This window comes from Trichechus manatus, unplaced genomic scaffold, assembly GCF_000243295.1.
Source record: "Trichechus manatus latirostris isolate Lorelei unplaced genomic scaffold, TriManLat1.0 scaffold00145, whole genome shotgun sequence".
Classification (NCBI taxonomy): Eukaryota; Metazoa; Chordata; class Mammalia; order Sirenia; family Trichechidae; genus Trichechus; species Trichechus manatus.
This window is the reverse complement of record NW_004444081.1, coordinates 237,090-264,150: the sequence shown is the minus strand read 5'-3', so window position 1 is coordinate 264,150 and position 27,061 is coordinate 237,090. Positions and strand designations below refer to the sequence as shown.

The window sequence follows — 27,061 nt, the reverse complement described above, 5'->3', positions numbered from 1 at the left end:
ATAAGATTTACATAATTCTCTCTGCTAGGTGCTACAGTGTGTGATGGGTAAGCATTAACTTGAGCCATATGAAACTGCTGCTATTCAATTATTTTTCACCTACAAAAAAGCAGTTTTATGTAGTTCAATCTCTTTTTTTTAAAACGCTTTCTGGAGGATAATACAGCAAAGAGTTGAACAGATTCTATGAAAGCTAAGATAGAAATGGAGGAAGATTTCAAGTTCAGATTATACTACATTCACTAGCATTAGTTTTAGAAAAGTATACCTTTATTAATACACTATGTGGTTTTCTGAGCAGAACAAAAAGAAGCCTCATATCAGACCCAACAGGTATTTTGTTCCTGTCATAGTTAACCTGCTCCTGATTTCCTTTTTGGGAAACCCTGGTGGTGTAGTCGTTAAGTGCTACTGCTGCTAATCAAAAGGTTGGCAGTTTGAATCCACCAGGTGCTCCTTGGAAACCCTATGGGGTAGTTCTACTCTGTCCTACGGGGTAGTATGAGTTGGAATCAACTCGAAGGCAAAGCATTTGGTTTTTAATTTCCTTTTAGTGCCAGTCCTGAGCACAGTGCTGGCACTGCTCTACTGAAGTGGTGGGAAGGGATGACAGAGGGCATGACTAGTGTCTACAGCAGGCCCCTCTAGTGAGTCTCCAGATTACTTTTGGAGGGGAAGCGTTACAATTTTCTAAACATCTCCACCCACAGTGTATGCCCAAAGTCAGGCCCTTTTGTTCTTGGCCCACAGTAAATCCTTTTGCTTTATTTGTGAAACAGAGGACTCAGTAGATTATGAAAGAAACACAATAAAAATGCAGCAGATTTATATGTATCATTTATTCTGGGAGAGGCTGGAAGGACACAGCAACCTTGGCTGCCAAAACTAACTTAAGAACAACTGTCAGTTTTCAGTAGTAATACTTTATATTCTCACAAGAAAAGATTAATATATGGAAGTTGCCAAAGGTTTCGGGTCCTATGTTGAGATTTTCTCAAGAATCATCCATAAAACTCCCATACATTTAAAAAATTAAGCCAGGCATTTTTTTTTAAAGAGGATCATTATTCATTTTTTTCCCTTTACATTTAAAATTACTCCTATTTTTGGGTTTTAAGAATTTGTTTTCTTTATTATCATTAGAAACACACCTCACATTAATACATTTCTTCATGTAGATTACCTCAAGAGATATCTCAAATATGCTTTTCTAAACAATTTAGATTATTGGAATTCTTAAATAGTAACAGAAAAATCACTTTTTTATCAGTGCCTTTCTACGTATCCAAGAAAAATCCAGACATACTTAAGATTTTCTGATGTCTCTTAAAAAAATAAATTTCAAAATATGGCCAAATAAATCTGCTTTACATTTCTGGAAGTAAAAGAATATCTATTTAAACATGACTATTTTTAATTTTTGTACATAGTTTTGTCTCTCCAGACCGTAAGATCACAAAACTAACATTCAAAAATCAGAACTATTCAAAATACAGGAAACAACATATCTAGAGGTAATGAAGATTCTAACAGCCAATGAAGTACAATGTACACAATTAAAAAGCTTCAATTTCTCTATCAGTTATTCTACCTATATAATACAATAAACTAAGAAAGCATAGTTTCCAAGTCACATCAACTGATTTTATCTTCTCACATTTCAAATGAAATGCTGATGACCCAAAAACTAGAAAATCTGTCAAAAAGGACAATATGCAAGGGTAGCACGTATCAATCATCAACAAGTTTCTTTCAAAGCTATCAAATGTCACAAGTCTGTATTTTTGTTGTTTGTGATCCCAAAACAGGTAGTATTTTCATTTCATCCACTCTATTCTTGTGTATCTGAAAAGCAGGTGTTATCCATCTACCACAAGAGCACTGTTCACCATACCAGTTGAAGGAACCCAACTTGGCACTGCATTTTGGGCAAAGAAGCTGAAATAAAGCAAATGTGTCATGTCATTCATTCACATTTATACAAAACAAATAATTATCTTTGGCATTATATAGCATATAAAAACAGGTAACACATGGTTTCTATCTTCAAGGAGTTTACAATCTAATCACTGACACAGAATGCATCTGCAAGTTACTGTAACAGATGGCAGACTACAATAGCTATGTATGAGACATGTTGTACTATGAGACTTTAGAGGAAAAACAGATTAATTCCAGCTTGAGGGGAGAAAGGTAAAGCTTGAGAGATGATTAAGGAAGGTTTCATGGATGTAGCATATATGTATAGCTTTTAAATCAGTCTGCAATTTAAGATTTCAAACTAAAAGCACAATGGCTAAACAATATAAAAGCATGTTAGGATTTGTTCAGAATCTCATGTTCTATCACTAACTGATACTGATAGCATATAAATTAGTCCATCTCAGATCCTAGCTATTTAAAAACAAACAAACAAGCTGATTTAAAAAAAAAAACAAAAAACATTGCCCTCAAGTCGATTCCAACTCACAGCGACCCTACAGGACAGAGTAGAACTGCCCCATAGAGTTTCCAAGGAGCGCCCTGGTGAAACTAAACTGCCAACCTTTTGGTTAGCAGCCATAGCACTTAACCACTATGCCACCAGTGTTTCCAAACAAGCTGATACTCCAGTAAAATAGATAAATCTAAAAAAGCTTAACAAGTCTACCTCCTTCTAATGTATTTATAGCAATGTTTTTTACATTTAGTTCTTTAATTTGTTCATGGTATGAGATGGAAATTTTTATTTTTAATCTTGGGGCACAGAAAGCCTGGACATAAAACTCAAGAATCCATAACGGAAAAAAAACTGACACCTTTGATTATACAAATATCTTAAATTTTAATATGACAAAATATACCACAAAGTCGAGATAAACAACAGACTACAGGAAATATTTGCAATGTATCGGATGAAGCATTACTACCTAGAACAAAGAAAGAGCTCCTACAAATGGATAAGAAAATGACAAATCCCACAGACAAATGGGCCAAGAATGTGAAGGCAGTTTATAGAAAAGAAGTTATAAACGGCTGATAAATATGTAAAGATGTTAGACCTCAGTAGTAATCATGAAAATTCAAATTAAAACATTTTAGGATTAACATTTTTCACCTTACAGATTGACAAAACTCACTAAGCTTTATAATATGCATTAAGCCAAGTATATGGGGAAATGGTTACATGCAGTCACTGTTGATGAAAGGCAAATTGGTATGGGCTTTTTGAATGTCAGCCTGAAATACTAGTAAAATTTAAAATGTATACTCCTCAAGCCAGGAATTCCACTTCTAGGTACCTAAACCCAAAACCATACCTGTTGCTGTAGAGTCATAGCGACCCTAGAGGGCAGAGGAGAACTGCATAAAGAGTTTCCAAGAAGAACCTGGTGGATTCTAACATACCGACTTTTTTGGTTGACAGCTGTAGCTCTTAACCACTATGCCCCCAGGGTTTCCCTCTAGGTACATAGTCTATAGAAAAATTCTAATATGTGTACAAAGACGCATGCACAAATGTGATGTAGAATCTTTCACAAAATAATGTTTGTATATCGTGTGTAAATGTGTGTGAATGTGTGTGTGTGTGTTTGTGTGTTTTCCAGGTCAAAAGCAGCAAGCCAAAAAAGCACAAACAACAAAAAAGTAGATAAACAGGACTCCATCAAAAATCAAAGCTCTAATGCTGCAAACAATACTATCAAGATATCACCAAGAAAGTGAAAAGACAACCCATAGAATGCAAGAAAATATTTGTCTGAAAAGAGACCTGTTTGCAGAATATATAAAAAATACTTACATGTATTCAACAATAAAAAGTTATATAACCCGATTAAAAAATGAGCAATGAATCTGAACAGACATTTCTCCAAGGAAGATATATACTGGTCAATAAGCACATGGAGCCCTGGTGGCACAGTGGTTAAGAGCTTGGCTGCTAACCAACAGGTCGGCAGTTCGAATACAGCTGCTCCTTGGAAACCCTGTGGGGCAGTTCTACTCTGTCCTATAGGGTCACGATGAGTCGGAATCGACTCAATAGCAATGGGTTAATAAGCACATAGAAACATCCTAAGACAGTCTTAGAGCCATAGAGCCTCAAGACAGCCCCTCACTCAGCCTATTTCCTAGAGTTCTTTTTTTTCCTCCTCAGGACCTCCTTAAAGAGAAACAGCCACCAGCTAGCCATAATCAGCTGAAACAGGTCCTGCCCTCCATCTGAGACAGATAGGGTTAACTGTGCTGGTGGAATAAAAGAGCTGTTAAAAGATTACCACTTAGAAGTTGGGTAATCAGGAACCACATCCTGTCAACATAAAATAAGGTTAAAACAATCCATGAATTACTACTTCCTCCTTAGTGTTTTTCTAGTCCCTTCCCCCTTTTTACAGGCTCCGCATGGGCAGAAGAACAAAGTGTGACACTGTTTGATCTCCCTTGGCCCACAGAAGGGGGCGAAGTAGTACAGAAGATCAGTGTGCCCGCGCCATATCCCATAATAAGTGATGCCAAGGGGATTCCGTCTTGAATATCAGCGGGTTCCATCTTGGAATCCAGATGCCCATACAACCTAATTAGTATGCACTACCATTCCAGGGAGTAACTAGCGCATCAGCGAAACCCACTGAATCGTCCCCACCGAATCCATACAAGCCCTAGCCTTGCCTCCCCTTGCAAATTAGTCCTTTGGAGAGGCATGAGCCCCTACTGACTCCTTTTACTTGTCACAAGTAAAATAAACCTGTTAGAGCTGAACCCAAAAATTGTCTACTCTGTGTATTCTTACAAGAGAAAGACAGACCCATTGAGTCGGAGGGCCTCCATGCCCTCGGTGGTAACACATCCGTGCATTCCAGATGAACTTTAGCTCGTTAACTGCTTCATGCATGGTAAATTCTCTGCCCTTGGGTGGAGAGCTGACATGCTAATGAACAAAAGTGACTAAGTTTCCCCTGCGTGGGGAATGGAACCTGGGCTTTAGAAAATGCTTACTCATCCTAAAACACTCAGTGCCTGCATGCATGCCATTTTGTATTCTGAAACTGATCCTGCCTATATAAACCAGCTTCAACAAGCTGCCTGCAAGGCAGTCTTGGATAGCACGCAGCCCCAACAGTCTCCTTGCTTGGCCAACCAATAAAGCTGCCTTTCATTCTCCCCAACTCTCTGTCTTTTTGGCCCTAATGGAGTTACGCTGAGCAGATCCCAAAGTTCCCAGCAACAATCTCAACATCATTAGCCATTAGGGAAATGCAAGTCAAACCCACAATGAGATTCCACTTCATACCAGCTATGAAGGCAAGAATCAAAAAGACAGATAAAAAGTGTTAAAAAGGATATAGAAATTGTAACCCTCATACATTGCTAGTAGGAATGTAAAACAGTGCAGTTGCTTTGGAAAACAGTTTGGCAGTTCCACAAAATGTTAAATATTGAGTTACCATATAACCCAGCAATTCCACTCCTAGGTATACACCCAAGTGTTACAGATTGAACTGCGTCCCCCCAAAAGATAAACTGAAGCCCTAATCCATGTATTTGTGAATGTGACCTTGTTTGGAAATAGGGTCTTTGAAGATCTACCTATCAATTAAGTTAACATGAGGTCATACTAGAGTAGGGTGGGTCCTAATCCAATCTAAGTGGTGTCCTTAGAAAAGAGACACAGAAAGACAGAAAGTGAAGATACATCTAAAAGACAAGGAAGGCCTGGGGCTACCAGAAGGTGGTAGAGACAAGAAAGGATCTTCCCCTAGGGAATTCAGAGGAAGGATGGCCCAACTGACACACTGATTTGGACTTCTAGCTTCCAGAACTGTGAGACAATAAATTTCTAATAAGCCACAAGTATGTGGTACTTTTTTATGGCAGGCCTAGGAAACCAATACACCGAGAGAGACAGAAATACATCCGCACAAAAACCTGTGCATGAATGTTCATAGCAGATTATTCATAATAGCCAAAAAGTGGAAACAACCCAAATGTTCATCAACTGATAAAGAGATAAATAAAATGTGGTATAATCACACACTGGAATATTATTCAACAACAACAACAAAAAGGAATGAAGTACTGAAACATGCTGTTACATGGATGAACCTCAAAAACATTAACCCGTTGCTGTCGAATCAATTCTGACTCATAGCAATCCTATAGGGCAGAGCAGAACTGCTCTCTAGGGTTTCCAAGGAGCAGCTGGTGGATTCAAACTGCCAACCTTTTGGTTAGCAGCCATAGCATGCCATAGCTCTTAACCACTGCACCACCAGGGCCTCAAAAACACTAGGCTAAGTGAAAGAAACTAGTCATAAAAGACTATATACTATATGATTCCATTTAAATGAAATGTCCTGAAGAGACAAATCTGCAGAGACAAAAAGTTGATTAGGTTGCCTAGGGCTAAATGGGGGGAGAAGAACGAGGGGTTGGAAGGAATGAGAAATGACTGCTAATAGGCCTGGGATTCATTTTGGGGACGACGAAAATATTCTAAAATTGATTGTAGTGATGGTTGCAAAACTCTGTGAATATGCTAAAATCTACTGAGTTGTACACTTTAAATGAGTGAATTGTACAGTATGTGAATTATATCTCAATAAAGCTGATTTTCAAAGAGCAGCATGGTCTAAAAACTTGGGTTGAATATAGAGTACACTTTCTAGTCAAGATACTAACTAATGTAAACTAAGTTTGTATAATGTATAAAATGTGAATACCTAATTAATGTTATTTGTATCCAAATAGTGTCATTTGTATTCCAATAAAATAACACAGTGAAAGGGTTTCATCGAATATAAAACACTATGCAAACACCTAAAATCACTGTTAAGATTATTATTACAGAATGCCTTCAGATTAATATCAAATAAAGCTAAAGGAGAAATGTGGCTGCCACATGACCTTCATATAAAATGAACTGCATTTTTTAGAATTAATAAGAAATGAAAAAGGATCTCATAGAAAACATACTAGAGTCAAAGATTAGGGCAAAAAAAGAAAGAGCCATACGTGAAACCAACGAAAAAGAAGAAATTTTAAAATCCTTGATTTGCCCTACCTGTTACCAAGTTCAAGTTTTGTCAAATATATTCTAATTAGTTTTTTAAAAAATCATGTTATTTAGTCTTATATTTGAAAAAATATAAATAGCCTTAAAAGGAATTCATTAACTTAGATTCAGGGCTCTCAACTAAAACTTGTTCATTATTTTGGGTCAGCTGCTTTTTGTAATTAATTTATTCTTGATAGATTCTTACCTACCACAGAGAGAAATATAATTTTCAGAAGGAATGGAGTTAAGATGGAGTCAAGCACTAGTTAAAATTAGCTTAAAATAAAAGAGGGAACAAAATGTAGTTGATATAATAAAATTATAAAAAATAAAATGTGTTCTTACCTGCCCATCCATCACTCCCAACAAAATGGATTCCATCCACTGTACAGGTTCAATGAAATAAGAGGTACATTGAGCCTGACTCCCTTTCGTAAGTATGAAAGATGGTGTCATTCTTTTGTGAGCAAAGGCTATCGGACCACTTCCTTCATTATGATCCAAAATGCTAGAACTTCGAAATAAGGATCGCCTGCAACCCCCAAACAAACACAGAACATTAATTACTACTTCCCAAAAGGATGAAAAAATAGATGAAACGTGTAGTTTTTCTTAAAAGACAAAATAATATAACATTGATTATGCTTTTATTCTCAACAATCTCTATAGTCTGATTACTCTTCCTTTTAAAAATTTATACTCTTCTTGAAAGTAGACTCAAATTTGAAATTTCTATATTATTCAATTAAACAAATTCTTCCTAGAGAGATAAAAGAAATCGAAGCTTTATTTTTCAGCTGTTGAGGTAAGACAAAATCTTCAGAGGATATAACATATTTTACCTGCACTTTCTACACTTGTAGAGAACCTCATCTTTCAATCCTTGTGAAATGCTGGTTGGATCAACAGCAAAGAGTTCCTGAGGTAAATTCTGCAATTCTACATGACAAAAACAAAACATATCCATTTGTCTAAATCAACTCTCTGCATTTTCAGACAAAATTCAGTTAATGTCAAATTGAGATAGCAAGTGCTAACCTCAGAAATAAAAATAAATAAATAAAAAATAAAATCTCCAGCACTGAGAAATCAGGATGATATAGGAGAACATAGTGATTAAGTCCTTGGGTTCTGGGCACAGAATACCTGAGTTCAAATCCCAGCCCTGCCACTTATAAGACACGTGACCTAGAACAAGTTATTTCTCTCTAAGCCACAGTTTCCAAAGGAAAACAGCATTACCTGTCTCAAGGGTTTACTGGAAAGTTTAAGTGAGATAATATACCTTGTCATGGTTTGTATGAAGTCCCCGCAAAAATGTGTGTATCAGTTTGGCTGGGCCATGGTTCCTGGTACTGTGTTGGGAATCGTGCCTCTATGATGTTAATGAGGGAGAATGGGTGGCAGTTGTGTTAGTAAGGCAGGACCTGATCTACAAGACTGGATTGTGTCCTGAGGCAATCTCTTGAGATATAAAAGACAGAAGTGAGCAGTGAGACAAGTGGACCTCATATCATAAAGAAAGCAGTGCCAGGAGCAGAGGGAGTCCTTTGGACCGGGGTCCCTGCGCAGAGACGCTCCTAGTCCAGGGGAACACTGATGAGAAGGCCGAGAGAGAGAAAGCCTTCCCCTGGAGCTGACACCCTGAATTTGGACTTTTAGCCTACTTTGACTGTGAGGAAATAAATTTCTCTTCGTTAAAACCATCCACTTGTGGTATTTCTGTTACGGCAGCACTAGATGACTAAGACACACCTGAAGCGTTTAGTGCTAGAGTAAATGGCATACAGAAAGGGCCCAATACATATTAGCAATTATTACATACCTGGATACTTCTCTGTAACCTTTTGTAAACGATATTGCTTATAAATTGCACTAGAGGTATCCACTTCATATTCCATTACTTGGTATAATTTCAGTTGCCACTCGAACCCCTCATTCATCCTATAATGACAAATACCAAGTTCACTTTTCTTTAAATAAAATCATATCACAAAAGCAGAAGTATTACCATAAGAAAGAAACTCACTTAGCCTCTGGATTGACAGTCCTGAGGTTTTCATAGGCTGTTTCAAAGGTAAGTTGCTCAGTCTTCATCATAAAAGCAGTCACTACAGCAACACTTCGACTAACTCCTGAATGACTGAAAAAGAGACCTTTAAAATCAGCAACACTTGGACTAACTCCTGAATGCTGAAAAAGAGACCTTTAAAATAAAACAGCAAACAGCAACAATTAAAAAACAACCCAGCTCCGCATTAAATGCAAAAGTCAGGTCCACTTCACGTCCGCTTCTGCTTCTACGCAAATAAACCTTTTGTCTCTGAAATACTACCAATGTACGAGAGCACAAAGGTTGAATTAAAAAGGTACACGTATGTGATTTAGCCCTGGTTGCATGACGGTTAAGAGGCTGGCTGCTAACCGAAAGGTCGACAGTTCGAATCCACCAGCCGCTCCTTGGAAACCCTCTGGGGCAGTTCTACTCTGTCCTACAGGGTCACTATGAATCAGAATCCACTGGATGGCAACGGGTTCAGGTTTTTTTGGTTTTTTCAAATAATCTTAGTTCCAGCAACTACTATGTCTGAGGTAGGCACTGTGCTAGGCACTGAAGAAAGAACAGAAACAATGTTAGATATGAAGGAGTCAATAAGTCATTCCTTCAGTAAATATTTACTGAGCTCTTATTACATGCCAAGCACAGTTCTAAAGCTGGGACTACTACAATGAACAAAACACACAAAACTCCTGCTCTCATGAAGCTTATTTACTAATGGGAAGGGAATGACAATAAACAAACAAAATATTCGATATACTCTGATTATCTGAATATGCAACCTCACTATAACAGGATAAGAAATATAAAGGACTTCCATGTCTTCATATAAAGGACTACTATTATCATCTCCCTCAAATTTCTAAATAATTTTTAAAAAAGGAAAAAAAAATTCCTAGCCCTATAAAAATTCCATATGGTAAGGCAAATTTCCATGTGAACTTCCCTAGGATCTAAAATTTAGGAACATCTATTATTATACTAAAAAGCAGGACTTGCCAACAGGTAGTGAACCTAAATCTATAGCTGGTCCTATTCCTAGATACACCATTAACATGGCAGGATATCTATTCCCAAGAGCTTAAGTTTTATGTTACCAAAATAGAGGCTATGTTTTATTTCCTACTGTATTCTGCAAGCCTAAAACATTGCCTAGCAGCCAGTTGTTGCTCAGTAAAATAATCTAGGAAATGGCAACACTATTTGTTGGCATATTCACCATGGAAGTCCTAGGTGAAGATTAAAAATAAAATGTTTTAATGTCGTTTAAAGGAATGGCACTTATTTAAATAGAAGATATAGTGCCAATGTATCAAGCTGAGAAATTCACATTCATTTGTTCAACAATAGCTTAATGAAAAGAAGAGTGGGCTCTGGAATCAGGAAGTGTGGTGGTGTTAAATTATGCCTGCAAATTCTTTGGCATTTCTCCCTTCAAAAGATGGGGTCTAATTTCTCTCTGCTTAAATGTGGGCCAGAGTTGGTGATGCCTTCTAATGCACAGAATGAGGCAGAAGTGATGCTGTTTGACTTCTGAGAGACAGGTCATTAAGAGAACAGTTTCTGCCTTGGTATGTACTCTCTCATCACTGTCTGGGAAAAGCCAGCCACCCTGTCAGGAAGACACTTAAGTAACCTATACAAAACAAAAACCAATTGCCATCGAGTTGATTCTGAGTCACATCAACCCCATGTGTGCAGAGTAGAACTGCTCCATAGGGTTTTCAAGGCTGTGACCTTTCAGAAGCAGACTGCCAGAACTTTTCTTCAGAGGCACCTCTGGGTGGGTTCCAACTGCCAACCTTTCGGTTAGTAGTCCAGTGCATAAATGTTTGCGTCACCCTGAGACTTCTTAAGCAGCCTGTAGAGAGGCCATATGGGAAGGGCCACCAAGCCAATAACCTACACTAACTTGCCAACCACATGACTGAGCCACATTGGAAGCAGATCTAGTCAAGCCTTCAGATGACTGCAGCCCTGGTGCTACCTTATCCAAAACCCTGAACCAGAAATACCCAGTTAGGCCATCCCCGAATTCCTGACCCACAGAAACCGAGATAATAAATGTTTATTAAATCGCTCAGTTTTAGGGGTGTTCTGTTATGTAGCAAGAAAGAATATGGGATGGCTGGGCACAAATCTCTCCTCTGGCACGTACTACCTATGTGGCAGTTGCATAACTTCTCAATAGCTTAGTTTTCTCATTTGTAAAATGGAGAATACCTACCTCATTAGGTTGTTTTGAGGTTTAAATAAAATAAGTGTAAAGCTCTTAATAAACTATAAATACTAGCTATTATTATTATGTATTGAGCACCTACCATGTGTGAGGCACTAGAGACGCAGGGATACATAAAAGAGTCACGGCCTTAGCCTTCATGCTTGCCCTGACTACTGCAAAATTTAGAATTAGAAATAAGATGCAAGGCAACTGATTTCTCTTTATATATGGCCTTTCTGGCCATATGTATGGAGCCCTGGCGGCACAGTGGTTAAGAGCTCAGTTGCTAACCAAAAGGTCAGCAGTTCAAATCCCCCAGCTGCTCCCTGGAAACCCTATGGGGCAGCTCTACCCTGCCCTATAGGGTCGCTATAGAATTAGCTCGATGGCAACCAGTTTGGTTTTTTTGGTTTGGCCACGTGTATGTATTTCTATACGTAGTTCTGCTAAGATGATTTCCTAGGCCACAATCTTGCAAAGGGATTGGTTAGTCTACTATGCAAATAAGGTATGTAAAACACCTGTAATTACTATGCAAACTAGGTGGCTGTGGGCTTCCGAGGTGATTGGTCAGTTTTGCCATCCTGCTAGGCTTAAAAGAGCCAATCCCACAGAGGTTGGGGGGGACCTCATTACCACACCAAGAAGAGGAGCCAGGAGCGGAGCATGTTTTTTGGATCCAGGGTCCTTGCATTGGGAACCTCCTAGACCCAGGAGACAGAGAGAGCTGTAACACTAAAGACAGCACAAGATGGCAGTAGCAGTACAAGTGGTGGGAACCAAGAGACCAGCGCGAGATGGCTGTGGTGGGCTTCCCGGCAGTGGGCTTGCTGACCCATGGAGTGAGAGAGCTGAGCACCTTCGGACAGAAGACTTACTGGCAGAGTGGAGTGCCTCTGGGTACTATGTCGGCAGAGCTAAAGAGCTGTAACACTTGCCCGAGCAGGGGAGAGGCTGACGGAGAGGTCTGGCTGCAGGCGCTGCTGAGAAGCTAAGAGCTGCCTTCGTTAGAAGCTGTCCTGATTGAAGAACTGTAAAAATGGTGTGGCAAGGGCGGCATCTGACTTCCTCTTACTTCACAAGAGGGAAGGAGAATCAAGATCAACAGCCCAAGGCTGATTTCTATAAGGCGACAGGCAGACATGCCTCTTCCCTCTCCCCTTTTTACCAATTCTGACACCAACTGTCTCTCCCACAACACTCTCTACTTCTCTGCTGAGTCTGGTAACTCATTGCAATGGACACACAGAACTCACAGACCATATTCACGATTATGGAGTTTATTAGGAAAGTAACAAGTTACCATTCAGGTTCAGAAGTGCTCAGGATACAGTTCTTCCATCCAGACAGCCTCTTCTCAGCCATGCCCGCAGGCATACCTCTCTCTGGCCCCTCAGCCTCTTAGCTTCTCAGCCCGGCCTCTGCCTTGCTCAGGCAAGTGTTACAAAGCTCTTTCGGCTCTGCTGATAAGTGCGCGGAGGCACCCTACTCTGCCAGTAAGCCTCGGCCCAAAGGCACTCAGCTTACTCACTCCGTGGGCCAAGAAGCCTCACTGCAGCCATCTTGTGCCAGTCTACTGATTCCTGCCATTTCTTGCTGTCTTCTGTGTTACAGCTCCTCTCTCTGTCTCCTGGATCTAGGAGGTTCTCAGCACAGGGATCCTGGGTAGGAAGGATGTCCTCCACTCCTGGCTCTTCTTTTTTGGTGGTGTTAACATCCTCCCTTCTCGCCTATGGGATGGCTCATTTTAAGCCTAGCAGGATGGCAAAAGTGACCAATCCCCTCATTAGGGTTCCATATACCTTATTTGCATGGTCCCACCCCCCACAAGGGTGCCATGTACCTTATTTACATTATTAGCAAGCTATCCGATCCTCTTGGTGGGCCACAAGCACCTCATTTGCATAGTCTCACCCAATCATTTCATGGGAATTACAAAAACTATGGCTAGAAGGGCCATATTAAGTAATTCACTACACTGTAAGATCTGTATCCTGAGTTGTAGCTTGTTACCTCCAAGTTGATCCTGATCCTGAATTGTAACCTGTTACTTCCCCTAATAAACTCCATAATCCTGAGTATGGTCTATGAGTTCTGTGTGGCCACTGCAACAAATTGTCAAACCCAGCAGAGAAGTAGAGAGTGCCATGGGGAAGACAACTGGTGTCAGAATTGGTAAAAAGGTTGGAGAGTGGAGTCTGACCTCCACATAATAGGAATCAGCGTGCTGCTGATTGTGAATTTCCTCTCTCTACCTGAAGTTAGAAGATGAAGACTTCAGGCGCTACCACATTACATAAGGTAAACATTACATTTACCCACTACTGTACATAAGCTATGAGTTGGAATCGACTCAATGGCAACAGGTTTGGTTTTGATACATAAGGTGGGAGCCCTGGGGCACAGTGTTTAAGCGTTTGGCTGCTAACCAAAAGGTTGGCAGTTTGAACCCACCAGCTACTCCAAGGGAGAAAGATGCGGCAGTCTGCTTCCATAAAGATTTACAGCCTTTGAAACCCTGGGGGGCAGTTCTACTCTGTCCTATAGGGTCACTAGGAGTGGGAATCGACTTTACAGCAATAGAAGAGCACATAAGGTGCAGATCTATACATTCATTCATTCAGTCATTCATTGAGCAAGCATTTACCAAGTGACCCTGCATTATGTGCTCTAGGGAAACAAAGGCAACAGAAAAGTCACTGACTTTAGGGCACTTATTTTCTTGTTGGAGAGAGGAACACATAAAGAAATGTTGAATGATTGATAAATAATGTATGAATTGGGGGTAAAAAAGAAATTAAAGTCACATATAAGTATATTTAAAGAAAATAATACAAGTTTATTCCAGGTGAGCCAATCAGGAAATTTAACTACTAATCACTGCCTATAATAAATCAGATTTTAATTGCACCACCTTACAGTCATATTGAGGAGCCCAAGTGGCACAATGGTTAACTGCTCAGCTGCTAACTGAAAGGTTGGTAGTTAGAACCCACCAGCAGCTCCATAGGAGAAAAGACCTGGCGATCTGCTGTTGTAAAGATTACAGCCTAGGAAAGCCTATGGGGCAATTCTACCCTGTCCTATAGGGTCGCTATGGGTCAGAATCAACTTGACAGCACACAACAACAGAACACAGTCATCACAATATGCGGTAAAGGACCAGAGAAATAAGCCTCAGAGAACTGGGGTGCCTTGGTCTGGGACTTCTAGGCCGCACCTGAGAACCTGAGTCGGGACTGGACAGATCAGAAATGACTCATCTGAGAAGCTAATATCACCTAGCTTCAGGAGGCATTATTTAGCCTACTATGCAGGACTGGCCAATAAAAGCCCTGAACACAAAGACTTAAAGGGCTTCCTAAGTGGCAAGAATATCTGCTTTTGGGAGGTTAGCATGTCACTTGGGACATGGAAACTCCACGCTGGGAACCCTCCCAGACCTCACCCTATGTGTCTCCTCATTTGTATCCTTTTTGGCTTTAATAAATCTGTAGGTGTAAGCATGGTACTGTCCATGAATTCTGCAAGTTATGCAGTGAATTACGGAACTGAAAGGGCTAGTGGGGACCAGTAGGTCAGAAGGCTGGGGTGTTGGGTGGACTCCCAAGCTGGTGGCTGGCGTTTTGAAGAGACAGTGGGAAACCAGTCCTGAATTTGTGGCCAGCAGGTCAGAAGGTTGGGGTGTTGTGTGGACTCCCCAAACTTGCAGCTGGAGTCTGGTGTCTGCCTATCTGGCAGTGTGAAGAATGGTTTCTTTTTAATTTGCGGGTTTTAACCTAGCTCCAAGTGACTAGGGTCAGAGAATGCCATGGGGGCAGCTGGCGATGAGGATGGAGAAGTGGGAATGTGAGGATTTGGGGGACTGAATTCGTGCTGATCCTTACCACACACGCATTTAACAAAATTTAGGTCCTTTCACATACTGCCATATGATGCCTCGGCTACTCAGTTAGGACAGCACTGCATCTCATTTTGGAGATGAAGAATCTGGGGATCAAAGAAATTATGTGACCTGTCTAGAGTCACACAACTTGTAAGTGATGTAATTATTAAGAGCTGAGGAGCTAGTTAGCATATAGAGAGAGAATTAACCATCTCTCCTCCTACATTTTAGGAGTCCCTGGGTGGCACAAATGGTTAATGGTTGGAGGTTTAAACCCACCCAACATGCCTCAACAGGCCTGACAATCTGCTGCCAAAAGTCAGAGCCTTGAAACCCTATGAAGTGCAGTTCTACTCTGCACTCATGGGGTCACCATGAGTCAGAATCAACTTGATGGCAGCTAACAACAACCACCTCCTACATTTTAGCCTCATTGATTATACACTGTCACATAATCCTTTGGGGTAGAGAACAAAATCATTTGTTGGACTAAACAGGTTTCAACCACTGTATCTCTTACTTGAGACGCCTTCTCTCCATCATAACTGCAATTTCAAAAGGCCAGAGCTGCATTACATCATGTCTTGATTACTGTGTTACATCTATTCTAAAATGCACATTTTTTAGATTCCCACATCTCTGAAACTGTGTCTTACAATTGATGTGGTCAGACAAACAATTGTGACAGAGTTGTCGTTGTTGTGCATAGGGAATATTTAATAAAAGATTCAAAAGAATTAGACTCTGAATGTGAAGAAGTTTTACGAATATCTTAACCAATTTATGTAGCTTATATAGTATTTTCCTTTTTATGTGTACTTTAGAGTGATATATGGCTTCAAAATGATTAACTGTGTCTAAAAGAACTGCTATATTGGGTATAAAATAATAATTCCAAGTAACAAGAAATATGAGTCTCTCAGACTCATCTCGCCTCCCATGAATCGATTCTACGACTTAAAACTTCCTTCACAACAACCTTCAAGAGAAACGTACTTTTTACCTATCAGATGGGCAAAGATGAAAAGATCCGATAATTCACTTATTAGAGAAGATGTGAGGAAACAGGTACTTTCTACACTGCTGGTAGAAGTGTAAAATGTCAGGGGCGTCACTAGGGTTGGTGTCACCCAGTGCAGTTAACTCATGGTGTCACACTCCCATGGGTGGGGCTGGCCAGCTAACTGCCCCCTGGTGGGTGGTGAGGCCCAGCCTTCCCCCACCCTTGGCAGGGCCAAGTGCTGTGTGCTGTGCTGCCCCACCCCTCCTGGCGCCCACCCCAGTAGGTCCCCACAGTTCCTCGCCTCTCCCATTGGCCAAAGCCGAGACCCTCCTCTCTGCCCAATGGCGGGAGCACAGCCTGGCTGCCCACATCCTGACTGGCGTGTGACTGGGGGCAGAGGGGTTGGGGGGTGGGGGTTCAACGAGTTACTGCACTGGAGGATGGGTGACACCAACCCTATAATGCCACTGCCTTGGCGGCCCCTCGCTGGGAGCACTGGCCTGCCCGCCACCTCTGCTGAGGACCTTGGGGTCATTTTGGTGTCACCCCCTCTGACACTGTAACACTGTAAGTGTTAAAACCTTTATGGAAAGCAATCTGGCAATACCTATCAGAACTTACAAATGTACATACCCTTTAACCCCACTATTCCACTTCTGAGAATCTCCCTTATAAGTATATTCATAGATGGACAAAATGAGTAAGTTAAGTTGTGCTGTTTGTAAAATATTGGGATTAATTTCAATGCCCATTAAGAGACAGGTTTAATTAGGATAATTCATAAAACTGAATAAATAGCTGTAAAAAATGAAGTTCTTTGAGTATTGATATGTGACAATCCTTAATATGTTTTAAGTAAAAAAAACGAGGTGCAGAAAAGCATGATAACATGCTGACATCTGAGTAACACAGAGAGAAGAGAGCACACACAAATGCTTACTTTAGTATGCATAAAGCATCTCTGGAAGGATAAGCGCTGTTAACATTCATTGCTTCCACAGAAGGGAACTGGGTGCCCAGGTAGCAAGCATGGAGGGAGAATTTTAATTGAATATTCTCTTATTCCTTTTGAATTCTGAACCATATGAATTACCTATTCAAAAACAATTAAATTAATTTTTTAAAAATGTGTAATGACTTCACAACAAGTCTAAACTCCTTTGCTCTTGGCATTCAGGGCCCTTGAGATCTGGTCCCAGACTTCTTTTAATTTTATCCATCACTATCTTCTTTCCTTTATATAAACAATTAGAACAAGGGCTGGCACACAGTAAACCAAAACCAAACCTGTCAAGTTGATTTGGACTCATAGTGACCCTGTAGGACCAAGGAGAACTGCCCCATAGGGTTTCCAAGGAGCAGCTGGTAGATTCGAACTGCCAACCTCTTGGTTAGCAGCCTAGCCCTTAACCATTGCACCACCAGGGCACACAGTAAGTGTTCAATAAATTTAAACTATTGTCATCATGCTTCAATCCAGTCAAGACATGACTACCTAGGGATTCCCAAATACCCATCAAGATTCTCTTTTTACCTTTACTGCAACTTATCCCACTTTTCCCCTGACTCGGACCAGGGATTCTTTAAATACCAACTGAATTCTTCTCTCCCCAATTCTCCCCTTCATCAACCAACCACCCCCCACCTCAGGAAAAACACTGAAAATCTGCTGTTCCTCTGAAGGCTGAATAACCTTAAAAAACAACCCATTGCCATTGAGTCAATTCTGACTCATAGGGACCCTACAGGAGAGAGTAGAACTGCCCATAGGGTTTCCAAGTAGCAGCTGGTGGATTCAAACTGCCAACCTTTTCGTTAGCAGCCAAGCACTTAACCATTCTCAGTACACGACTAGCATCCTAGTCTACATTATGTTCACCAGGGTGGGTATCTGGCTTTTCTTACAGAGCTATAAATTCCTTAGGAGCAGGAACTTTGTAATTTATTGAATACAACACGGTGATACTGCTGGTTTAAAATCAGAAAAGGTGTGCATCAGGGCTGTATCTTTTCACCATATTCAGTCTGCTGAGCAAATAATCCAAGAGGCTGGACTATATTAAGAAGAACTCGACATCAGGACTGGAGGAAGACTCATTAACAACCTGCGATTTGCAGAAGACACAACCTTGCTTGCTGAAAGCAAAAAGGACTTGAAGCACTTACTGATGAAGATCAAACACTACAGCCTTCGGTATGGATTACACCTCAACATATTAAAACAAAAATCCTCACAACTGGACCAATAAGAAACATCATAATAAACGGAGAAGATACTGAAGTTGTCAAGGATTTCATTTTACTTGGAGTCACAATCAACGCCCATGGAAGCAGCAGTCAAGAAATCAAAGACGCATCGCATTGGGCGAATCTGCAGCAAAATGTTTCTTTAAAGTGTTAAAAAGCAAACCTGTCACTTTGAGGACTAACGTACACCTGACCCAAGCCAGGGTATTTTCAGTAGCCTCATATGCATGCAAAAGCTGGACAATGAATAAGGAAGGCCGAAGAATTGATGCCTTTGAATTATGGTGCTGGCGAAGAATATTGAGTATAGCATGGATTGCTAGCAGAAGGAACAAATCTGTCTTGGAAGAAGTACAGCCAGAATGCTCCTTGGAAGCGAGGATGGCGAGACTTTGTCAAGCTTACTTCGGACATGTTATCAGGAGGGACCAACCCTGGAGAAGGACATCAAGCTTAGTAAAGTAGACGGTCAGGGAAAAAAAGAAACACCCTCAATGACACAGTGGCTACAACAATGGGCAGGACCGGCAGTGTTTCCTTCTGTTGTACATGGAGTCACTGTGAGTCAGACCGACTGGAGGGCACCTAGCAACATATAAAAACAAACGAAACCACGGTGCCCCATGAATGAATGAATACATGAATGAATGATGAATACATGAATGAATGAAAGCATGCACACCATCAGGGGCCCACCTCCTGCCCCCCACCTTTCCTCTCCCACTGGAGAGCGTGGGAGATGGTTCCCGAGGTCTGACCGCCTCCGTCCCCTCCACGGGGCGTTACAGGAAAGGGGTAGCGGGGGAAGGCCGGAGCAGGGCAAGCGGGTGCTCTTCTAGCAAACCCAGCCACTCACCAGTGCACCAACACCGCGCGGCCCTCGACGTGGGCCTGGGCGATGAAGGCCACGCATCGGTCTAAGTGACTGAGCAGGTCGGTTTCCGGTTTGTCCAGTGCTGGCACAAAGAGGCGCCGTAGAACCTCGACCCCGGCCCCCGACTTAAAGCTGGGTTCCTCCGAGTCCACCGTCAGTACGGCCGTGATGCCCGCCTCCCTCAGCTGGTCCAGCTCCGCGACGGCCGCGGCCCCACCCAGGTAAAGCCCTGGCCGCACTTCCAGCATCTGCCGGGAAGAGGAGGCCCGGCTCGCGCTCTGGCTCTCGCGCTCCCAGCCATGGCTCCGGTCCTGAGCCTCCAACATGGCGGCGCCCAGAGGCCAGGCAGCCGTGGGCCTTACCATCGAGTAGGGCGGAAGGCTAGAACATTCTTCCTTTGGAGCCCGCCAACGTGAGCGGCACAACAGCTCCCTCGGAGGACCAACTCCACCCTGGGAATGTGGTCTTTCTGGGGAAGATGATAATGACCGTTGCTGAGGCGGAGCTAAGACTCTTTCAGTGTGGCACTCAGAGTCTGCCACCCCCAGCTTGGTAGAGGATAAACTTCTACACTACAGGGTTTCTCAGGCTTTTAGTGTTGAGATTTTCAGGAAAGGGACGGCAGGATCATCTGGACTCAGTTTTGAAACGGTCTCACCAACAGAATCGGCAGCATTATTTAATGCATTTGAAGTCAAGCTTTCTTTCCAATGCTTATGAAGCCATTTATTTATATTTCTTCTCTTGTATTAACCCCCCCCCCTTTTTGGCCAAGTTTTTATGGGATGTTAATCCTTTTCTTGTTGATGTTTACTATTTTTATATTTTGAAGAGATTAATTCCATCTTTTGTATGGCAGTGCCTTTCAGCAGAAGACCGCCAGGAACCCGCCTTAAACAAGTTGGGTTTATTACTTAACTACCAATGTGGAAAACCTTTCACAGGACTCATGCTTTTGTTAGGTGATTTTGGAGAGGATTTAAGGAAGCAAGGCTTTTTTTCTGTATATTGGAAGCTGTCAGGAAGAGGAGGTGACTAGAGAGGAGGCTAAAGCTGTAATTGGTCAAGAAGTAGCAGTTACTCATTTTTGCCAGAATAGGAGTATGTTTGGTGTTTTGTGGCTTGGACAATGTTCATGTTTTGCCTGAGTTCAGCCATGGTTACAGAGTGATTTTGTGTTTTATTGCTCCGTCGTGTTCACAGAGGCCTTGTCCGATGTTGATATTCTGTGAAATTGTTCAACAGGAGAACACCAATACCTAGCTGTGAGTGCCTGACCAGATATAGCAACACCAAGAAAGGCCTAGCTGATAGTACCAGGCCAGTTCCTGGATGTCAGGGGTTGCTTTTCTCTTTCGCATTTTTAACTTTATAATTTTCAAAGAGTATCCCTGGGAAACCAGGGCAGAGACATTTGCGCCCCACTCAAGTCAAAAGGAAGAAGGAGTAAGTGCTTCTGGTTGGGAACATAGCCCCTTAAAGTGGGCAGCCTCAGGGCACCATTACCAACCCCAACTTGTGAGTAAAGTAGCATGAGCCCCCTCCCCTTCTAACTGGTTTCTCCAGGTGTTTTTTAGGCAATCAGCCAACTTCCTGCCCAAGATCAGAAAAACAAGATGCTGGGGTCTGCAGACCACAGAGCCAGTTAAGACCAAATCTGGCCCACCTGACATGAGCAGAACCATCAGCCCGTCCTCTGGGTGACCCCAGAACTTTTCTCCCGCCCGACGGAACCAAACTTTAGCTTCCCAAGATTGGGGGAAGACTTTTAGAAGGGAGGGATCCGAGCCTAAGATCCAGTTTGAGAAGCTCCCCGCCCTCCCCGGCCCTTTTGGACTGAGCAAGCGCAGACGACAGAACCGCCTCGGAACGTCTTTTTTTGGGGCAGGACCAATCAACAACCTGTTCCTTTCCCCAGGACCCTTTCTTAATAGATACTGTTTTGGCCATTGTTCAGGGAGCCATCTTGGCAACGCAAGTCCCGGTGTACTCCTTTGCTTGGCCAACCAAATAAAGCTTTTTCTACTGCTTTCACCTGTTTCGTGTCTCTATGGTTGCGCCGAGCGGACCTGGAACAGTCCGGTTACATATGGAGATTAGAGGAGAGTAGTATCTTTCCCTACCCTCACCATAGGCTTGAACTCCTTAGGGTAAGGACTATGCTTTTTCACCTTTGTATCCCCTACAGAATCTGGGCTATTGTTGGTGATTAATCCATTTTGTGGATGTTATAAATGGAAGGGAAAAGATCGTCAGGAAGGCTACTATGCACTTTTCTCTCAACCTCATCGTAAAGGCTTCATCTCTTTACCTAAGTTAGGTTCACCTAGGGTTTTTACAGGAAAAGTCACATTAGCAGTCTTCTAAGCCCCTGTTTGAATCAACTCAACCTTTCTGACTTCATAATCCTGGAAATACCTACTGTGTGTCAAACACTACAGTAGATGCCGTAAGGAACTTAGAGAAAAGTTACAGTGAAAGACAATAGCCTCAGTGTTATGATAGAGGCAAGGACAGGGTTCTAAGGAAGCACGTAGGGTCATCTAACCCAAATGGAAGAGGGATAATCAGGGATGGCTTGTCATAGGAGGTAATGGCTTGAGCTGAGTCTTGAAGGCTGTGTGGGAATTTGCCAAGAAAAAAGGACAGAGGTGAGGAAAAGACATTCTAAGCAGAAGGAGCAACATCTGCAAAGGCACAAATGGCAGAGAGCCCACCAAAGTCTAAATGTGTTGTTGGAGGAGAGAGAAAGAAGGGAGATGGGGATGGTGTTGTCATTTAGATTGGAAGATAGGCATGGCCGGATCATAAGGACAACCTATGCCTTGCTGAGAAGTTGCTAAGTAACTTTTTCTAGACTATGCAAACTATTGAAGACTATGCAAACTATGCAGACTATTGAAGAAGTATGAACAGTGAAATAACACAATGTGATTTGCATTTTTGAAAATCCACCCTGACCACAATGTGAGAAATGTACTGGAGAGGATAGTACTAGAGGCAGAGTCTAGTTAAGAGATTGGAGACAATTATTTAGTCAAGGGATGACAAGAGCGTAAGGTAGTGGCTGAGGGTATGGAGAGGAAGGGAATGTGTTTACAAACTATTATGAAGGTGGAGGAGAGAAGGCTTTGAGACCAAATGGATATAAGAAATGAAAGGGAGAAATCAAAGATGACTAGTTTCTGGTTTGGGTAATTGAGTGGAATAATGGCTTCTTTACCAAGATAGGGAATAAAGGAGGAGGATCCATTGGGGAGAATGTTCAATGGAAAATGTTCAATTTGAGTTGCCTACATGAGATTCCAAACTAAAGATGACTGTGGGCTGGTTGGACACTGTGATGTGACACTCAGAAAAGAGGTCTGGTCATCAGCATATGAGTGGACTAGAATTGATCAGATTGCCTAGGATAACAGTATAAGAAAAAGATGAGAATGCTGGAGAACATTAAGATTTAAGGGACAGGTAAGTAAAAGGAGCCCACAAAGGAAAAGAGAAGTTGTAGCCAAATAAATAATAATAAATAAATAATTTTAAAAAACATAAAACTGAGGCCAAGGTTGAGTGGTACCACAGAGAGGTCACGTGCAGTGTGGACTAAAAAGGTCCCATTGGATTTAACAATCACAAGGTCTTAGTATCCTTAGTGAGGGTAGTTTCAGTGAGGTTGTTGGGAGTGGGGTTGCAAAAGAGAACACAATTGCAGGGGGGTAAAGAGGGAGTAGGAAGTGGAAAAATGGAGGCAGTAAGTGTAGACTAGTCTTTCAAGAAGAAAAGAAAAATGGGACCATAGCTAAAGGGAGATACGAAGTTGATGGAAGGTTGTTTTTTGTTTTGTTTTTTAATAGGGAAGATGAGCTTTTTTAAAGATGTGGGGAACTAGCAAAAGAGAGGGAGAAGTAGAAGATACAGGAGAAAGAGGAGTCCTGAGACAGACAGGGTTAACTGTGCTTGCGGAATAAAAGAGCTGTTAAAAGACTACCACCCAGAAGTTGAGTTAACAGGAACCAAATCCTGTCAACATAAAATAAGGTTAGAACAACCCGTGAACTACTACTTCCTCCTTAGTGTTTTTCCAGTTCCTTCCCCCTTCTTACAGGCTCTGCATGCACAGAACAACAAAGTGTGACTGCTGTTTTGGCCCATTGAAGGGGGCAAAGTAATAGAGAAGATCAGTGCACCCACGCCATATCCCATATCTCATAATAAGTGATGCCGAGAGCTGCCAAGGGAACTCCGTCTTGAACATCAGTAGGTTCCATCCTGGATTCCAGATGCACACACAACCTAATTAGTATGCGCTACCATTCCAAGGAGGACTCGCCCCTTCGAAGAAACCCACTGCATATTCATTGCTCTGTTGTCCCCACTGAACCCATGTAAGCCCTCGCCTTGCTTCTCCTTGCAGTCCAGTCTTTTGGAGAGACATGAGCCCTGACTGACTCCTTTACTTGTTACAAGTAAAAGAATCCTGTTAGAGGTGAACCCAAAAATTGTCTTCTCTGTGTATTCTTGCAAGAGAAAGACAAGGACCCATGGAGTCCGGAGGGCCTCCGTGCCCTCGGTGGTAACAGTCCTTGAATGAATTGGGTGGAAGGTGGGGTGGAATCCAGAGCCAGGGGGAGGATTAACCTCCATGGTAACCAGAGGAAAGGGGGAAAGAATGGGTGAGGTTGCAGGTTCAGTGGTTTGGTCTCAGGAAGTTCTCTTCTGACAGTTTCTGTTTTCTGGGTTAAGGAAGAGTCTAGTTTATGCTGAGAGTAAGGACAGGGAGTTGAGAAGAATAGCCAGTTTGAGGAAAATCTGCCTGAAGAGAGTGGAGAATATGAGAATGTTCTGTGAGTAGAATATATGCAGGAGGTGACTGGCAGGACTGGGCAGATGAGGGCCCAGTCAGTGTTCAGACCGCAAATATAAAAGGCAGCTGCGCAGGAAAGCGTTAACTCAGCAGGCCAGGATCCCTCAAACTCTGCACATAACAAAGAAAGGCCTGTCTTCCGGAAGACTGACACTTGACTGGGATCTGGGAGATAAGCTCTGGGCTCTTGGAATATCCTGCCTGACAAGAGTATTCTTGTATGCCTGAGGCTGTGGGCTGCCTTGTATCAGTTTAGCCACAAAGTGTATGCTAACACTGTGACTTATGGTGAGTGCCTTTGTTTGTGTGCAGCCATCAGTCTTCCTTATTCATTCTCCAAGCTTTCACATGCATATGAAGTGATTGAAAATACCGTGGCTGGGGATTGCAACCAATGTCACAGAACACTATGTGTATAAATTTTTGAGTGAGAAATTAACTTGAGCTGTAAATTTTCATGTAAAGCACAATAAAAAAGAAAGAAAATACTCTGGCTTGGGTAAGGCACACCTTAGTCCCCAAAGTGACATCTTTGCTTTTTAACACTTTAAAGAGGTCTTTTGCAGCAGATTTGCCTAATGCAACAGGTCATTTGATTTCTTGACTCCTGATTCCATGGGCGTTGACTGTGGATCCAAGTAAAATGAAATCCTTGACAACTTCAATATTTTCTCCATTTATCATGATCTTGCTTATTGGTCCAATTGTGAGGATTTTTGTCTTCACTTATTTTAAAAATGTATGTGTATAATTGAAAGATGTATACCAAACTGTTACCAGTGCTTATTTCTGAGAGCTCACATTTTGAGGGAGACTTGCATGATCGGCATTCTATACTTCTCTCTTGTAGATTTTATTTGTTTCAACCAGTACGTATTAAAATTAATCACTATTAGCAATTACAGATATTTACATTATGTAAAAAGAAAAAAAAACTATTAAAGGTACATCTTCTGGACATTTTATTAAGGTATTCTAATCATTCTTTCAGCTTTATTAGTTTTCTATTGGAAGTGAGATTTTCCTCCTCAGTTTCCTAAAATGATTGTAAGCTCCTTGACAAAAGAGAGGTGAGGGACACGTATGAATTATTATTGAATACCCACAGAGCCTAGCTTGGTGCCCGCCTGAGTAAATGCCTGTGACTGTGTGAATAAAAATGCCTCAGTCAATTCCTGCCACTGAAGTGAATTTACCAGTTTCTGTATTTGTGTTCTTAGTCACTAGGTGGCACTATTTGCCCTTTTGAAACACATTTTCAAAGGAAAAATGTTGTCTTTAGAGAAGTTTTTTTCTATCGAGGAGATAAGAGAAGAGGCTCTTTGTCAAAAGAAGAAAAAATTTCTAATTTTATAATCAGCGAATCTGCACTCTTGATAAATATAGACTAAGCAAAACATTGTTTTACGGTAAAACCTACAAAAGCCAGAATCTACGTAAGGCAGAAACCTGTCAAAGAAGGAAAATTGAAATGTTTTCCATCAATAGAGAGCCATAGAAAAGTGGTTAAGACTGCACTTGTCAAAGGTGGAAAACTTGCAAGACCCAGAAAAATGAGGCAGTCCTGTTGAGTTCCGGCTCTCACAGGTTTAACTGTAATTGCTAAGAAATCAACAAGGATCTGGTGGCTTGTTCCTTGCGAAGACACCCTTTGTAGTAGCATGGCCTGATCACGAGAGAATACACATCACCCGGCCTTCTTAATCTTAGATTGTTTCTCAAAAATTTTTGGCGTCTAGAGCATAGTCAGAGTCCCTGGGTAATGCAAACAGTTAAGAAGATTACAACTAGCTGAAATGCTGGTGCTTTGGAAGAAAGACCTGGCAATCTGCTTCCAAAGCCTTGAAAACTCTATGGAGCAATTTTACTCTGCATCCATGGGGTCATGATGAGTCAGAATCAACTTGAAGGCAACTAACAATAGCAACAGAGCATAGACACATGTACGATTTATCATCATTCTCAATATTTGCTGTAAGCACGTATCTGTGCTGAGCAACTAGCAGGGAATTTCCCCTCTTCTGCCCCTTCGCCGTCCCCATCATGGTCCAAAGACAAGTTCCTGTTTCTATCTCTAGCATGTAGCCAGTGCCCTCCTACACCCAATGGTCTATCAGTAAACATTTGTAGATTTTGGCAGTTGTAAAAATGGCACTGCTGGAGTGTCTGACTTCCTCTAACTTCACAAGGGGGAGAGAGAATCATTATCAGCATCAACAACCCCAGGTTTTTTCCTATGAAGTGGAGGTCAAACATACCTCCACCCTCCAACCTTTTTACCAATTCTGACACCAGCCATCCCTCTCACGGCACTCTGTGATTCTCTGCTGGGTTCAATAATTCATTGCAATGGCCACACACAACTCAAGGACCATACTCATTGTTACAGGGATTATTAGGGAAAATAACAGGTTGCAATTCAAGGTACAGTTCTTCGATCAGGACAACCAGTTCTCAGGCAGCCTTCTCTGGCCCTTGGCACTTCAACCCCTTGACCTGGCCTTTGCCCTGCTCAGACAAGTGTTACAAAGCTCTTTAGCTCCACCAGTAAGTGCCCAGAGGCACCCCACTTAGCCAGTAAGCCTTGGCCCAAAGTCACTCAGCTCTGTTGCTCTGAGGGTTGGCAAGCCTGGCTCCATGGACAAGTGCCCAGACGCACCCTAATCTGCCAGGAAGCCTCTGGCCCAAAGGCTCTCAGCTCTCTCACTTTATAAGGCAGCACACCCACTATAACCACAATGCTTCATGGGCTGGGAAGCCCGTGCTGCCGTCTCACGCTGGTCTACTGGTTCTGCTGCCCCCGTTTCTCTGCGCCACTTCTCGCCATCTTGTGGCATCTCCAGAGGTACAGTTCTCTCTGTCTCCTGGGTCTAGGAG

General features: G+C 42.0%; 1 protein-coding gene across 1 annotated transcript; it reads right to left on the bottom strand.

Annotated features, from left to right (window-relative positions):
- Positions 1-456: 456 nt before the first annotated feature.
- On the bottom strand, positions 457-19,979 carry DUSP12 (dual specificity phosphatase 12). Its single transcript, XM_004385746.3, has 6 exons — positions 19,306-19,979; positions 9,063-9,176; positions 8,859-8,977; positions 7,876-7,972; positions 7,379-7,565; positions 457-1,938 (listed from the first exon to the last, which is right to left on the bottom strand). The coding sequence occupies exons 1-6, from the start codon at positions 19,686-19,688 to the stop codon at positions 1,762-1,764; spliced, it is 1,077 nt and encodes a 358-aa protein (XP_004385803.3). The 5' UTR covers positions 19,689-19,979; the 3' UTR covers positions 457-1,761.
- Positions 19,980-27,061: the final 7,082 nt, after the last annotated feature.

Coding starts and splice junctions, on each gene's coding strand:
- DUSP12 (XM_004385746.3), bottom strand. CDS start 19,688: ATGGTAAGGCCCACGGCTGCCTGGCCTCTGGGCGCCGCCATGTTGGAG. Junction 8,978..9,062: donor ACTGTCAATCCAGAGGCTAA/GTGAGTTTCTTT, acceptor TTGTCATTATAG/GATGAATGAGGGGTTCGAGT. Junction 7,973..8,858: donor GGTTACAGAGAAGTATCCAG/GTATGTAATAAT, acceptor TTTGTCATGTAG/AATTGCAGAATTTACCTCAG.